Source organism: Myotis davidii, unplaced genomic scaffold (genome assembly GCF_000327345.1).
Source record: "Myotis davidii unplaced genomic scaffold, ASM32734v1 scaffold840, whole genome shotgun sequence".
Taxonomy (NCBI): Eukaryota; Metazoa; Chordata; class Mammalia; order Chiroptera; family Vespertilionidae; genus Myotis; species Myotis davidii.
Genome location: NW_006291973.1, coordinates 313093 through 327447, shown reverse-complemented (window position 1 = coordinate 327447; position 14355 = coordinate 313093). Strand labels below are relative to the sequence as shown.

At 41.4% G+C, this 14355-nt stretch overlaps 1 protein-coding gene across 1 annotated transcript in view; it reads left to right on the top strand.

Moving 5' to 3' along the window:
• PARP4 (poly(ADP-ribose) polymerase family member 4) overlaps positions 1–14355 on the top strand; it is a 116201-nt gene that overhangs the window by 56043 nt on the left and 45803 nt on the right. Inside the window, exons 18-21 of the mRNA XM_006765331.2 lie at positions 4063–4227; positions 5220–5266; positions 5414–5492; positions 10511–10648. Of these exons, the coding sequence (XP_006765394.1) occupies positions 4063–4227; positions 5220–5266; positions 5414–5492; positions 10511–10648 (429 nt within the window). The remainder of the gene's footprint in view (positions 1–4062; positions 4228–5219; positions 5267–5413; positions 5493–10510; positions 10649–14355) is intronic.

The following is a 14355-nucleotide window of genomic DNA, read 5'->3' as shown; positions in this document are numbered from 1 at the left end:
CTGCTGGAGAAAACTGTGTCCATATGCTGTGTGGGACTTCACAGGATGTACAACAGAGCCATTCAAGGAAATCATGGAAGATTGTGGGCATGGCAAAATAAGGTGGGTGGTGCCCAGCCAGATGGGGTTTGAACTGCACAGGTCCACTTATACATGGATTTTTTTAAGTAAAAATATTGAAAAAATTTGGGAGGCTTGTGACAATTTGAAAAAACTCACAGGTGAACCATATAGCCTAGAATCATAGAAAAAAGAAAAGAAAAAGTTAGGTATCCGGTTTGATCCCCAGTTGGGGAGTGTACGGAAGGCAGCCGATAGATGTTTCTCTTTCATATCATATTGATGTTTCTCTCTTCCACTTCCTCTCTCTAAGTAGGGTTCCAATTATTCATTGAGTATTTTTTACTTCTTTTATGACATGGATCCTTCTATGATACAGGCACTGAAACTAAAGCCACAGTAGAAGAAGGATTACATAAAAAAGTGGGTGGTGAAGGGTCTCAAGATATGGATCTGGAAGAGTTGAATAGCTAATAGACACCACACCAGAGGAATTAACAGATGACTTGATGGAGATGAGTGCTCGGAACCAGAGCCAGATGATGAGGAAGAAGACGTAGAAGAAGCGTTGCCAAAAAACAAAGTGAAATTAGTCTGGCAGAAGGGTTCCAATTATTCATGAGTGCTTTTTTTAAAAAAATATGTTTTGTTGATTTTTCACAGAGAGGAAGGGAAAGGGATAGAGAGTTAGAAACATCAATGAGAGAGAAACATCGATCAGCTGACTCCTGCACACCCCCTGCTGGGGATATGCTCTCAACCAAGGTACATGCCCTCGACCGGAATAGAACCTGGGACCCTTCAGTCCACAGGCCGACACTCTATCCACTGAGCCAAACTGGTTAGGGCATCATGAGTGCTTTTGACTTCTTTTATGACATAGATCCTTCTATGATACAGGCACTGAAACTAAAGCAACAGTAGAAGGATTGGTACTGTATGGAAACGATTTTAGTGAAATAAAAAAAACAGATGACATAAACTTACAATATCAATAAATACTATATAGTACTATATTATATAATTTCTTCTTATGATTTTCTTAACATTTTCTTTTCTATAGCTTACTTTATTGTAAGAATAGGTATAACATGCAAAATAACTGTTTATGTTATCACTAGGGGCCCAGTGCATGAATTCGTGCAACTTGAAAGGAACTGTGGGCCGCCAGGCTGCGGTGGGTACAGGTGTGGGTCTCAGCCCATCCTCTGCACCCTCACCTGGCTCCTCCTGCCAAGGCCCCCAGTCCCCTGTCTGCTGACAGCCTCGCTCCCACTGTTTCTCCCACATGCTGAAGGCGCCAGCCCCACTTGCACCCGGTGATGGTGCTGAGCGATTGGGGCCGGCACCAGCAGCAGGCGCGAGCAGGGCCAGTGCTATCAGTGGGTGAGAGTGGCAGCTGCTGCCCCAATCACCCCTCAGGAGCAGGGGTAGGTGGAGAAGCCCCCAGGGACGATCGGGACTGGCAGTGCTGCTCACACCAGCTGATGGCGCCAAGCGATCGGGACCAGCCCCGGGCAATGGCAGCGGGTGCGAATGGCAGCTCCAGTGCCAGTTGTGGGTGCAAGCAGGACCTGTGCCAGCAGCAGGTGTGAGCAGCAGCTCCGGCACCAGCAGCAAGTGCAAGTGGGGCTGGTGCCAGCAGCAGGTGCGAGTGCCCAGCAGGACCACGGCGCCCCCGGGAGCAAAGTATTTTCAGTAACCACTAGAGGCTCACCTGGTGACAGCGACGGGCGCCCCACCTTGGTCTGGCATCCCTGCTCACCTGCTCCACCATCCCGCCATGGCCAATGCCTGCCATGTTCTGTGCGTGCCCCCTGGTGGTCAGCACACATCATAGCAACCGGTTGTTCAGTTGTTTTGCCATTCAGTCTATTTGCATATTAGGGTTTTATTTATATAGATTATTAGAACAGTAGTTAAGTTTTGTGGGAGTCAAAAGTTATATATGGATTTCTTTTATTGCATGTGAGTTCAGTGCCTCTAATCTCAACATTGTTTAAGGGTCAACTGTACGTGTATTATTATGTGTTAAACCTATAATAATAAAAGAGTAATATGCTAATTAGACCGATGTCTTCTAGACGTCATTCTGGATGTCCTTCCTGACGAAGCCGGGGCCAGAGGGAAGCCAGCCCGGGTCCCGGGTGCCTGCCAGCGGCCAGAGGAGGGAAGCCCAGTCCCGGGTGCTGTAGGGAAGCTGGTGCCAGCAGCTGGGGGAAGGAAGGCCTACTCTTGCACAAATTTTCGTGCATCGGGCCTCTAGTATGTTATATAAATGCAGGGTGGGGGAAAAGTTGTGAGTACATGAAACAGTTTATTCTTGTATTATTTATTGCTTTAATTTTTATATAAACAACTGTAAATCTACTTCTGCCCCACTCTGTATATATTATTTACTTGTTAGTATATAATAAGTACAATAACAAATATAATGTATACTTGTTGTAAATATATAATATTATATGGGATGTTGTATATAATATTATATGGACAATATAATATAGAAATATACATTATATATAATATATACAGTGTTTCCAAGTATCAGAAGGATATTATTTTATGTGTCTATATGATTTTATAGACTATCTAACTTGTTATAATGGAAGTGACATCTTTCATCCTTTTACATCCTGCACAGAAGCAGCATTGCAACCCCACATGATTAAGTGTCAGTCTCTCAAATGAACCTCAGGCTTTTATACACTTCCTTTAAGAGCAAATAGTATGAATACTTTCAACAATAGAGATTTTTTAAAAAAAAAAAAAAAGCAAACAGTATGGTGATTACTAGAAGGAAGGGGATGAGGGTGGGTAGAAAAAGGTAAAAGAGGTCAAATATATGGTGATAGAAGGAGACTTGAGTTTGTGTGATGAACATACAATGCAGTATTCAGATGATGTATTACAGAATTGTACACTTGAAACCTATGTAATCTATTAACCAGTGTCACCCCAATGAATTTAGTAAAATTTTTAAAAAATGAGCACTATTGAATAATAATCATCTCTTCATTGTTTATCCCCATCCTGCAAGTAGGTATAGCAGGTATCCTTGATGCCAAAATTAATAATCCATCCCTTAAATCTGTCTAATTATTAATGTTATACACTCCTCATTTAAACATGTTACATTTTCATGGCAACATGGTCAAGTAAAATGGAGGATATGGTTGGGAGGTTAAGAGGTTCTCTGTGTATCAGAAAGAATACATCTAGCCATAAATAGTCATGAGGTTGTCTTTATGCAGTGATTATCGATATTCCATTGAAAGAAAGTGAAATACCTCTCTCTAAAAAATAAAGTGATAAATTTACTATAGGGGAAAAGAATTATGTGAAGGCCAAACTCAGTGAAAACTGCTCTGGTTCTACAGCCACTGGTGGAACTGGTATTGGAGACTGTGGAGGTCAGAGAGACCTCCATAGTTCTTTCAGGAAGGGCAGCATGGAGGGGGTCCCTGCTCAGAGCCCTGCATGTGGGGCCTCTGGGGTGGAGAGGCCACTGGGTGATTTCCCTAGTCCAGACAGGTCCTGCTGCCCATGGGCCTCCTCTCCCTGTGCTCCTTTTAGACGTCACCCTGTCCCACCACTGGGGAGTGGCTTTAAGAGTCCCCATTTAGCCCTGGCTGGTTTGGCTCAGTGGATAGAGCATCAGCCTGTGGACTGAAAGGTCCCGGGTTCGATTCCAGTCAAGGGCATGTGTCTGTTTTGTGGCTCGATCCCCAGTTGGGGGCGTGCAGGAGGCAGCCGATCAATGACTCTCTCTCATCATTGATGTTTCTATTCTCCCTCTCCCTTCCTCTCTGAAATCAATAAATATATATTTTAAAAAAAGAGTCCCCATTTACACTACCAGTGCTTGCGTGTAGGCTCTATTCTTGTTTTCTGAGAAAGGATCTGGCAGGTTGAAATTCTAGTAGTTCTTGTAATAGGGTTAACTAGCATAGAGTGGATATGCATTTGAGTCACAAGCTAAGTAATGTATTTCTGTCTCAGGATGTCTTTACTGTAAGTGTTGGAAACTTACCCCCCAAGGCTAAGGTTCTTATCAAAATAACCTACATCACGGAACTCAGCATCCAAGGTACTGTGGCCGTCTTCTTCATGCCCGCCACCGTCGCACCCTGGCAACAGGACAAAGCTTTGAATGAAAACACCCAGGTTCGTGTGCTTAAGATAAGATTTAAAGAACCCTGTGTGTGTGTGTGTGTGTGTGTGTGAAATTTATGCATAAGGAATAAAAAAATGCATATAATGCAAAGTATCCATATAATGTTTGTAAAACAAAAAGAATAAAGACAAATATGCATAATGGGCATATTTTTATTCTGTTCAGTCACTTTATTTTTTTTATTTTTTATTTTTTTTAATTGCTTAAAGTATTACAAAGGGTATTACATATGTGTCTTTTTTTTTCCCCGTGTTTAGTCACTTTAAAAAGTTTGTGTCTATGTTATATGTTCATCGTTAAGAATTCAGAGAAGCCCACAGTATACAAATAAGCCAAACAGGAAAAGTGTTTTTGTTTTTGTTGTTAATCCTCACCCAAGGATATTTTTCCATTGATTTTTAGAGAGAGTAGAAGAGAGAGGGAAAGACAGACAGAAACATCGATGGTGAGAGAAACACATTGACTGGTTGCCTCCTGTAGGAGCCCTGACCAGGACCCGGGCCAGGGAGGAGCCTGCAACCAAGTATGTGCCCTTGACTGGAATTGAACCTGGGACCCTTTGGTTCGCAAGCCAACACTCTATCCACTGAGCCAAACCAGCTAGGACAAAGAGGAAAATTCAAACCATCCTTAATTCCATCACCAGACATAGTAGCCCAAAGCTACTGGTTAACACTTTGGTTTATATCTATTCAGACTTCCTACTCTGTGTGTATTTATAAATTGTGTGTATATGTACATGCGTGTTTGTGTATATATATATAGTTGGAAAGGTCATACATTTTCCTGATTATCAGTTACCTTTTAGAACTCACTGTCATTCCATGAACAAATGGTCAATGTTTCCCTACTGCAAAGTGAGACCAGGTCTCATTGCTGCTGTAGGTTGTGGCCTTGGTGACATTACATTCAGTTGAGTCTTACTGTAAAACTTGATACTTATACATATGTGTGTGTGTGTGTGTGTGTGTTTTTTTAACAGGATACAGTGGAGAAGATTTGTATAAAGGAAATAGGAATACAGCAAAGGTTAGTACCTAAAATATAAAACCTGACAATCATACAATGGGCATTAGTTTTTTTATGGCTTCAATTTTCATTTAAAATTATGTAAAACAAACACAGGTAGCTGTTTAATATTAAAGACTAAGACAACTTTCTCTTTGTTTTTGGTAGCTTCTCTCTGAGTATGTCTATTGAGATGCCATATGTGATTGAATTCATTTCTAGTGATACACATGAACTGAAAAAAAAGGTTAGTAAATCTTTGCTTTATTTCGTAAGGGCTCTTATTTTAACACTAGAGGCCCGATGCACAAAAATTTGTGCACTGGCAGGGCGGGGGATGTCCCTCAGCCCCACTTGTGCCCTCTCACAGTCTGGGACCTCTTGGGGGATAACGACCTGCTGGCTTAGGCCTGCTCCCGGGTGGCAGAGGGCAGGCCCAATCCCTAGGTGCAGCCCCTGTCATGCACAGAGCAGGGCGGATCGGGACCTGTCACGCACAGAGCAGGGCCGATCTGGGGGTTGTGGAGCTCCCCCGTCACGCACAGAGTAGGGCCGATCTGGGTGTTGGGCACCGCCCCCTGACACGCTCAGGGCAGGGCCAATCAGGGGTTGGGGTGCCGCCCCCTGTCACCCACAGAGCAGAGTGGAGCAGGGTGTTGGGGTGCCACCCCCTGTCACCCACAGAGCAGGGCCGATCTGTGGGTTGCAGCGCTGCCCCCTGTCACACTGCTCCAGGGGCTGGGAGGCCTCGCGGCTCCGCTGATCCCAGTGCCAGGAGGTCTCGTGGCTCCGCTGATCCCGGAGCCCTGAGGCGTTGCAGCTCAGCAGCTTCCGGGTTGTTTGGCTTCGCTCCACCGCTTGGAGCCTGCATATGCAAATTAACCGCCATCTTTGTTGGCAGTTAATTTGCATATCACCCTGATTAGCCAATGGGAAGCATAGCAGAGGTATGGTTAATTACCCTTTTTGTCTTTTATTAGATAGGATTAATTTTATGTTATAAAAGAAGACATGCACAAGGTCTAAAAAGTGAAATGATACTAAAGACAGCTTCTTAAAAGCAGCAGCAGTCCCAAGACGGTGAACTACTTTCATATTTTAGCTCTTTCCTGGTGGCCTCCAAAGTTTTAAATAAAATGTTTTTTGCTGCTTGTTCTTGATTCATCTGTTTCAGAAAATTTTTTTTTGACTTCTTGTTATGGTATATGAAAATTTAAGTCCCTTACCTCTGCACTCCCCTTCCACCCCACTTTTTCTCTCCCCTTCATTCCTAAAGTTATATTACAATGTTTGGTTAAATCAAGTCAATGTTACATTATTATGACTGTTAAATGATGTTCACTATTGAACCAAGAAATGTATTATGATTATATATTCTTTTGTTTTTACCTTTTTTAAATTTAAATATATATTTTATTGATTTTTTACAGAGAAGAAGGGAGAGGGATAGAGAGTTAGAAACATTGATGAGAGAAATCGATCAGCTGCCTTCTGCACGCCCCCTACTGGGGATGTGCCCACCACCAAGGTACATGCCCTTGACCAGAATCGAACCTGGGACCCTTCGGTCCGCAGGCCGACGCTCTATCCACTGAGCCAAACTGGTTCGGCTGTTTTTACCTTTTTATGTAGTATTTTCCTGGGGAAAATTGCGTTTTTCTTTTGCTTAGACGTCTAGGACAATTCTTCACATATGCTAACACATAGATTAAAACTCCTCTTGAATGCTTCAGAGAATCCATTAATTTATGTCCCCTCTAACAGACATCCTGCCTCTTCTCTTCACTCCACCCAGCTTGGCTACTGTGGGGCAGCTGTTATCAGAGGGCCTCCCTTGACTCTTCATTTTTGTAAGGGTTTTATCTTTATCCCCTTTCTTGTTCTGTTCTCTGTATTTGGCAGAGCACAACCTCATTTCCTTCCTGAGTAAGAGGGATGGGCAACAGTTACTATCTTTCTCTCCTTCTCCCTTCCTCTCTGAAATCAATAAAAATATTTTTTTTAAAAAAGAGAAGAATGGGGGACCCTTTCCCCCTCCCCACATGGGGAGGGGGTACTTGTTCTTTAATAAATCTTCACCTTTGCTATAAAAAAGAGAGAGAGAAGGATGGGCAGCAATGTCAGAAGATATCCTTATTCCATGTGCTGCCCTTGGTGAGGTGCTTAATCCTGGTTGGAAATCATCTTCTCTTAGAATATTGAAAACATTGTCTTCTAGCTTCTAATGTTACTTTTGAGAAGTTAAATGATATTTTTATCTCCCGTTCTCTGCCTGTAGTCTGTTATGTTGGGTTTTGTTTTTGTTTTTAATTCTGCAAGAATTTCCGATCTTTTTATCTCTGGTATTCTGAAATTCCACAATAATGTGATATTCATTCATTGTATGTAACTCATGGACTTGAGTTCTGGGAAATTTTTTTATAGTTTTAAAAAGTAAGTTGGTCCTCTCTCTGTCACCATTCTGCAATACCATTCAGTCAGATGTCCCCTGGATTAAGACCCTTATTTTCTTTGTTTTATCTCCTATTGCCCATTTTATTGTCTTTTTGGTTTTTTTTCTGTATTATTTTTCTAAATTCAACTGAAATGTTTATTTTAGTTCTCAAAAATTTTTGTTTGTAGGAGCTCTTCTGTATTTATTTCTCTTTTATAGAATTTTTTGTGTTTCGCAGATGCATTATCATCTCTTTCATCTCTCTGAAAGCATTTATAACTTTTTTTTCCTTCTATTTTCTGTGTTGTGTCTCCTTGCTTTTAGTTCCTTCTGGCTTTTTGTTTGTTTGGTCTACATATGTCAGGTTAGAGCAGGGGTGGGGAACCTTTTTTCTGCCAAGGGCCATTTAAATGTTTACAACATCATACAAGATTATCCACTTAAAAATTAGCCTGCTATATTTGGTCAAATATTTAATTAACTCACTCCTGATGCCTTGGCTGGGCCAGACCAAATGAGTTCTCAGGCCTCATATGGCCCATGGGCTGGACATTCCCCACCCCTGGGTTAGAGGCTTTTCCTCAAATGTCTGGATGCCTTGTCTGTGTTCATCTTTAATTGAGACGAGAAAGCCAGTTAGATACTCTGAGGTGAGTGGGTTGAGTGTACCAAAGGCCCGCACCAAAGGCCACTGGCAGGTGTTTAGTGGTGAGTATTGTGATGGTGTTTTAGCCATTTCTGTGGTTATTCAGAACACCTCTAGGATGCTTATAAAGTATGACAGGGAGGGCAACTAAGTATCCTCTGTTTTGGGATGCTGCCTCTCACTTCAGTGCCATTTGCAGCCCTGTATTCCTATGCTCCATCATGTCTAGGATACCCAAGTCTGGATTCCATTTGGTTGAATTTCTCTGAGTAATAAATCTCTAATTTTCTTTAGTGAGAGAATAGGGTGCTACTTCTTGGTGCCAGCTACTTGATTTCTTAGGGTAGGGAGAGGACCTGAAGGTTCAACAGTTTAGTACATAGTGTGTTCATGACCGCTGGTTCCTGCAGTCCCTCACCTGTGTGTAAGCTGCCCCAGGTTGCTGCAGGACCACTGAGTCCACTGCTGAGGCCATGCCCTTCCATGTCATGGAAGATGATTTCCAACCCAGGATTAAGTACCTCACCAAGGGATCAAGAGCAGCATGTAGAATAAGTATATTTTCAGATATTGCTGTCCATCACTCTTACTCAGTGGTCGCTTCCTCCACTTTGGCTAGGTCACTTACTATGCCACTATCGATTTTCCAGCCTCTTAAATGTATTGACATCGCTTGTCTGCTATTATCTTTGCTCTTGTTCTCAATATCCCTTTTATTGTAGGGAATTTTAGGATTTTGCATTAGGAATAGAGGTAACCACATAGATATAATCCATCCTGAAGAAGTCCTTGGCATCAGATAGCTTTTGCTGTACAACAAACACAAATAAACTTTGTGTTTTAACACCACAAGCATGTGTTATTTCTCATAGTTTGTGGGATGGCTGGGCAGTTTTCTGCTTGGCTGGCTTCCCTGGAACAAGATGGTCTAGAATGGTCTCACACACATACCTGGCCTGGTGTCAGCTGGCGTGATAGCCATGTGTCTCTTGTCATCCAGCAGGTGAGCTCAGGTGCGTTTATATAGTAACAGAAGATTTCACAGTAGCAACAAAAGAGGGCAGGCTCCGTAGCACAAACAACACTTTTCAAGCCTCTGTCTGCCTCATGTATGCTGATATCCCACTGGCCAAAGCAAGTCACATGGCAAGCTCTGGACTATAGGGCAGAGGAAGAGCTTCTGACAGGAGGAGCTGCAAATCACATTGCAAAGGGGCAAGCACACCACAATGGAAAGACTTTGTGACCATTTTATAAGTTACCACATTGCTTTTATGACTTTAAATCTTAACATCTACATTTTTAAAGTGATTTTTAAAGTTGTTTATTGATGTTTAGGAAGAGAGGAAAGGAAAGAGAAAGAGAAACATTGATGTGAGAACACAATATCAATTGGTTGCCTCCTGCACACTCCCTACAAGGGATCAAGCCTGAAACCTGGGCATGTACTCTTGACCAGGAATCAAGCCTGCAACCTCCTGGTGCATAGGATGACACCCAACCAACTGAGCCACACTGGCCAAGGCTTAAAGTAATTTTATATTGGCCCTGGCTGAGTAGCTCAGTTGGTTAGAGCATCATCCTGATATGCTAAGATTGTGGATTTGATCTCCGTTCAGGGCACATACAAGAAGCAACTAATGAATGCATAAATAAGTGGAACAACAAATAGATGTTTCTCTCTCTCTCTCTCTCTCTCTCTCTCTCTCTCTTACAGCCCCCATTTCCCTCTCTCTCAAATCAATCAATAAAAATATTTTTTAAAGTTTAAAGGGATTTTATATTTACAAAAATATATTTTTAAAAGAAGATATAATTCTAAGATTTCTGTTGAATTTTCCATTTTGCTATTCTAAGTTATGACCATCTGATATACTTTCTGTTCTTTCCAGAGAAGTCTAACTGAATTCACAAATCTATCATCCTTGGATCCAGGGTTTGAGATTGTTTCAAGCTTACCTAAATTTGACTATTTATATAAACCTTAGAATATCAGGAGGATAAATGATAAGATAATGGTCACACTTCTAAAACCTACAGTTCATAATTTTAAAATTTGTTATTACATTGTTGATTCTTAGTGGAGTTGTATAACTTGTGCAAGGCTTTGCTACTTGACAGATAAGTGCATATTGATACTATAGTATTATTCCATTACTCACTTTGTTGTCGTGGCTGTTTGCAGGTTACAGACTGCAAAGCTGTGATTAGCACTGTGGACGGGAGCTCCTTAGATAGCAGTGGATTTTCTCTCCACGTCGGTTTGTCTGATGCATATCTCCCAAGAATGTGGGTTGAAAAACATCCAGAAAAAGAAAGCGAGGTATAGTCCTTTTTACTTAAAACTAGGAAATTATTGAAAAAATATTTCAGAATAAATTATTTAAACTTGTAAATTATTGCTAGTCTTGAAAACTAGCATTACTAAATGAGCTCTCCCTACCCCAAGATTCTGCAACTAAAAATACTGATGATATCAAGCATGACAAACATCTGAGGTTTCCACCAAAACCCCCATGTGGCTTAGTTCCTTGTACAGATTGTAATTTTTACCTTAATCCCCAACAAAAGGAAAATCCGCCTTCACATATTACACTGATTTGCCTGTATAGTTTTTATAGCTTTTAAATATTGATACTGTAAAAACAAATAGAAAATTGTTTATGGTCATACAATCATTTTGTATGGCTGAGATGAAGAATCTCTTCTTATTAAAATAAAATTTGAAAGTGACATCAGCAAGATGGTTGAATAAGATGTCCCTTGCATGTATTTCCCCATGAAAAATAATTTGGCATCTATCCGCCCACCCATCCTGCCTGTGTGAAAGGCTTGAGATCCAGGTAGGAGATTGTGAAATCCCAGTGCAGTCCCAGACCTGAGAAGAGTCATTTTGCACCCAGGTGGCCCCACCCAGGTAGCTGACTCACTGACCTTGGTCCTAGTTGATGAAATAGAAGAAGCTTCATATCAATGAGAAACTAGCTATGGCCTGGTTTGGCTTGGCCCTGTCATCAGCACCCTCTGCCATGGGACCCAGCGGAAGTCAGGTCCATCTGTGCATCAGGTAATAGGCATATAAGACTTGGTCCCAGCTGTGGACCCTAATGTGGCCAATGAACTGGCTCTAAGCACTATCAGCTATGGGACCCCCTGGAGATAAGGCCCGCCAAACATAAAAATCATTCATATAATTGGTCAACAAATTAGTCATATTTCTGTACACTAACATTGAACTTTCTGAAAAAGAAATAAAACAATCGATTTATAGCAGCATCAAAAACAATAAAATACTTAGGAATAAATTTAATCAAGGAGATGGAAGATCTGTACACTAAGAACTATAGACATTGATAAAATAAATTGAAGAAGACACAGATAAATAAAAAGATATCCCATGATGGAACCACAAAACACCATGAATAGCCAGAGAAGTCATGAGAAAGAAGAACAAAGCTGGAACTATCACACTTTCTGATTTCACATTATACTACAAAGCTACAATAATTATAAAGACACATAGTCCATTGGAACAGAATTGAGAGCCCAGAAGTAAACCCATGCATATACAGTCAATGAATATTTGACAAGGGAGTCAAGAATACTCAATGAAGAAAGGATAGTCTTTTCAATAAATGGCTTTTGGGAAAACTAGGTATCTACATACCTTTTGAAATTGGACCCCTATCACACCATTCATAGAAGTAACTCAAAATGGATTGAAGGCTTAAATATAAGTTCTGAAACTGTGTAACTTCTAGAAGGAAACATAGGGGGAAGCTCCTTGACATTGGATGACACCAAAAACACAAGCAGCAAAAGCAAAAATAAACAAGTGGCCCTGACCAGTTTGGCTCAGTGGATAGAGCATCAGCCTGCAGACTCTAAACAAGTGGAACTACAAAAAAGTTTCTTCTACACAACAAAAGAAACCATCATCAAAATGAAGAGGCAGCCTATGCAATGGAATAAAATATTTGCAAACTACAGTCAAACCTCAGTTCTCCAATGTCTCTCATCTCAAACAATTCTGTTTCATGGAAAAAAATGTCTCAGTTGTTGACCAAAATTTCAGTTTTGGACCTGACAACCTTTCATGCCTGATACCTCAGGATGGCAAAAAGTATCTCTCAGGCAACAAACAAAGGAGAGAATGCTTTTGTTGCTGGTGAACTCATTAGCACAATTTTAAAACAGAAAGAAGCCATCAAGTGCGCTAATGTAGCTAAGGGTGTGAAAGTGCTCACAAAACAACAGTCACAAGCAATTGAAAAGGTAGAAAAACTGTTGTTGATTTGGATAAATGGAAATCAGTTAGCTGGTGACAGCATTTCAGAAGCATTGATGTATGAAAAAAAACAAGAAAGATTAAAACAAAGAATCACTTTGGGTCCTGGAACAGATTAATTCCATTTACATTATTTCTGATGGGGGACAATGATTTGGTTTTTTAACGAATCCACTTCTTGAACAGATTTCCAGAATGAATTAAGTTCAAGAACCAAGGTTTCACTCTCTATATATCATATGAGGGGTTAATATCTAAAATATATAAGAAACTCATACAACTCAACAGCAAAAACACTAATAATCTGATTTAAACATAGGCAAAAGTCCCTGACCAGTTTGGCTCAGTGGATAGAGCGTCGGCCTGCGGACTGAAAGGTCCCAGGTTCGATTCCTTCCGGTCAGGGGCATGTACCTTGGTTGCGGGCACATTCCCAGTGGGGGTTGTGCAGGAGTCGGCTGAGTGATGTTTCTCCCTCATCGATGTTTCTGACTCTATATCCCTTTCTTTCCTCTGTAAAAAATCAATAAAATATGTTTAAAAAAAAAAAAGGCGAAGGACTTGAATAGACATTTTCCCAAAGAGGACATACAGATCGCTAATAGGTACATGAAAAAAATGTACAACATTACCATTTAAAAGGGAAATGCAAATCAAAACCACAAAGAGATATCACCTCACACCTGTTTGAATGGCTGTCATCAAAGAGAAAAAAGACAACAAGTGTTGGAAAGACAAGTGGAAGAAAAGGGAATTCTTGTGCATTATTGGTGGAAAGGCAAATTGGTGCAGCCACTATGAAAAACACTTGAGAGGTTCCTAAAAAATTTTAAAGTAGTACTACTGTATGAAGCAATCACACTTTGGGACATAGATCCAGAGAAAATAAAATCACTATCTCAAGGAGATATCTGCACCTCAGTATTCATGGCAGCATTATTCACAATAACCAAGACATGAAAACAATCTAAGAGTCCCTCGACAGATGAATGGATAAAGAAAAAAATGAGATAGATGGTTAGATAGGAATTATTCAACCATAAAAGAGAAGGAAATCCTGCCATTTGCAAAAACATGGATGGACCTTGGGGGTATTATGCTAAATGAAATAAGTCAAATAGAGAAAGACAAATACTATATGATCTCACTTATATATGGAATTGAAAAATAATTGAGCTCATAGAAACAGTTGAATGGTGGTTGCCAGGGGCTGGGGGTAGAAATGGGGAGATGTTAGCCAAACGGTACTAACTTCTAGTTATAAGATGAACTAGAGGCCCAGTGCACAAAAATTTGGGGGTCCCTCAGCCCAGCCTGTGCCCTCTCACAGTCTGGGACCCCTCAGGGGCTGTCCACCTGCTGGCTTAGGCTCGGTCCCCAGAGGATCGGGCCTAAGCTGGCAGTCAGACATCCCTCTGGTAGCCCAGGAGTCCTTGGGGGATGTCCCCTTCCAGCGGGGAGTAGGACTAAGCTGCAGTCAGACATCCTTAGTGCTGCTGAGGAGGCAGGAGAGGCTCCTACCACCACTGCTGTAATGGCAGCCGTCAGCCTGGCTTGTGGCTGAGCAGAGCTCCCTCTGTGGGAGCGCACTGACCACCAGGGGGCAGCTCCTGCATTGAGTGTCTGCCACCCTGGTGGTCCGTACGCATCATAGCAAGCATTCAACCAGTCATTCAGTCACTGAGGCTTTTATATATATACTAGAGGCCCGGGGCACAAAAATTTGTGCACCCGGGGGGCAG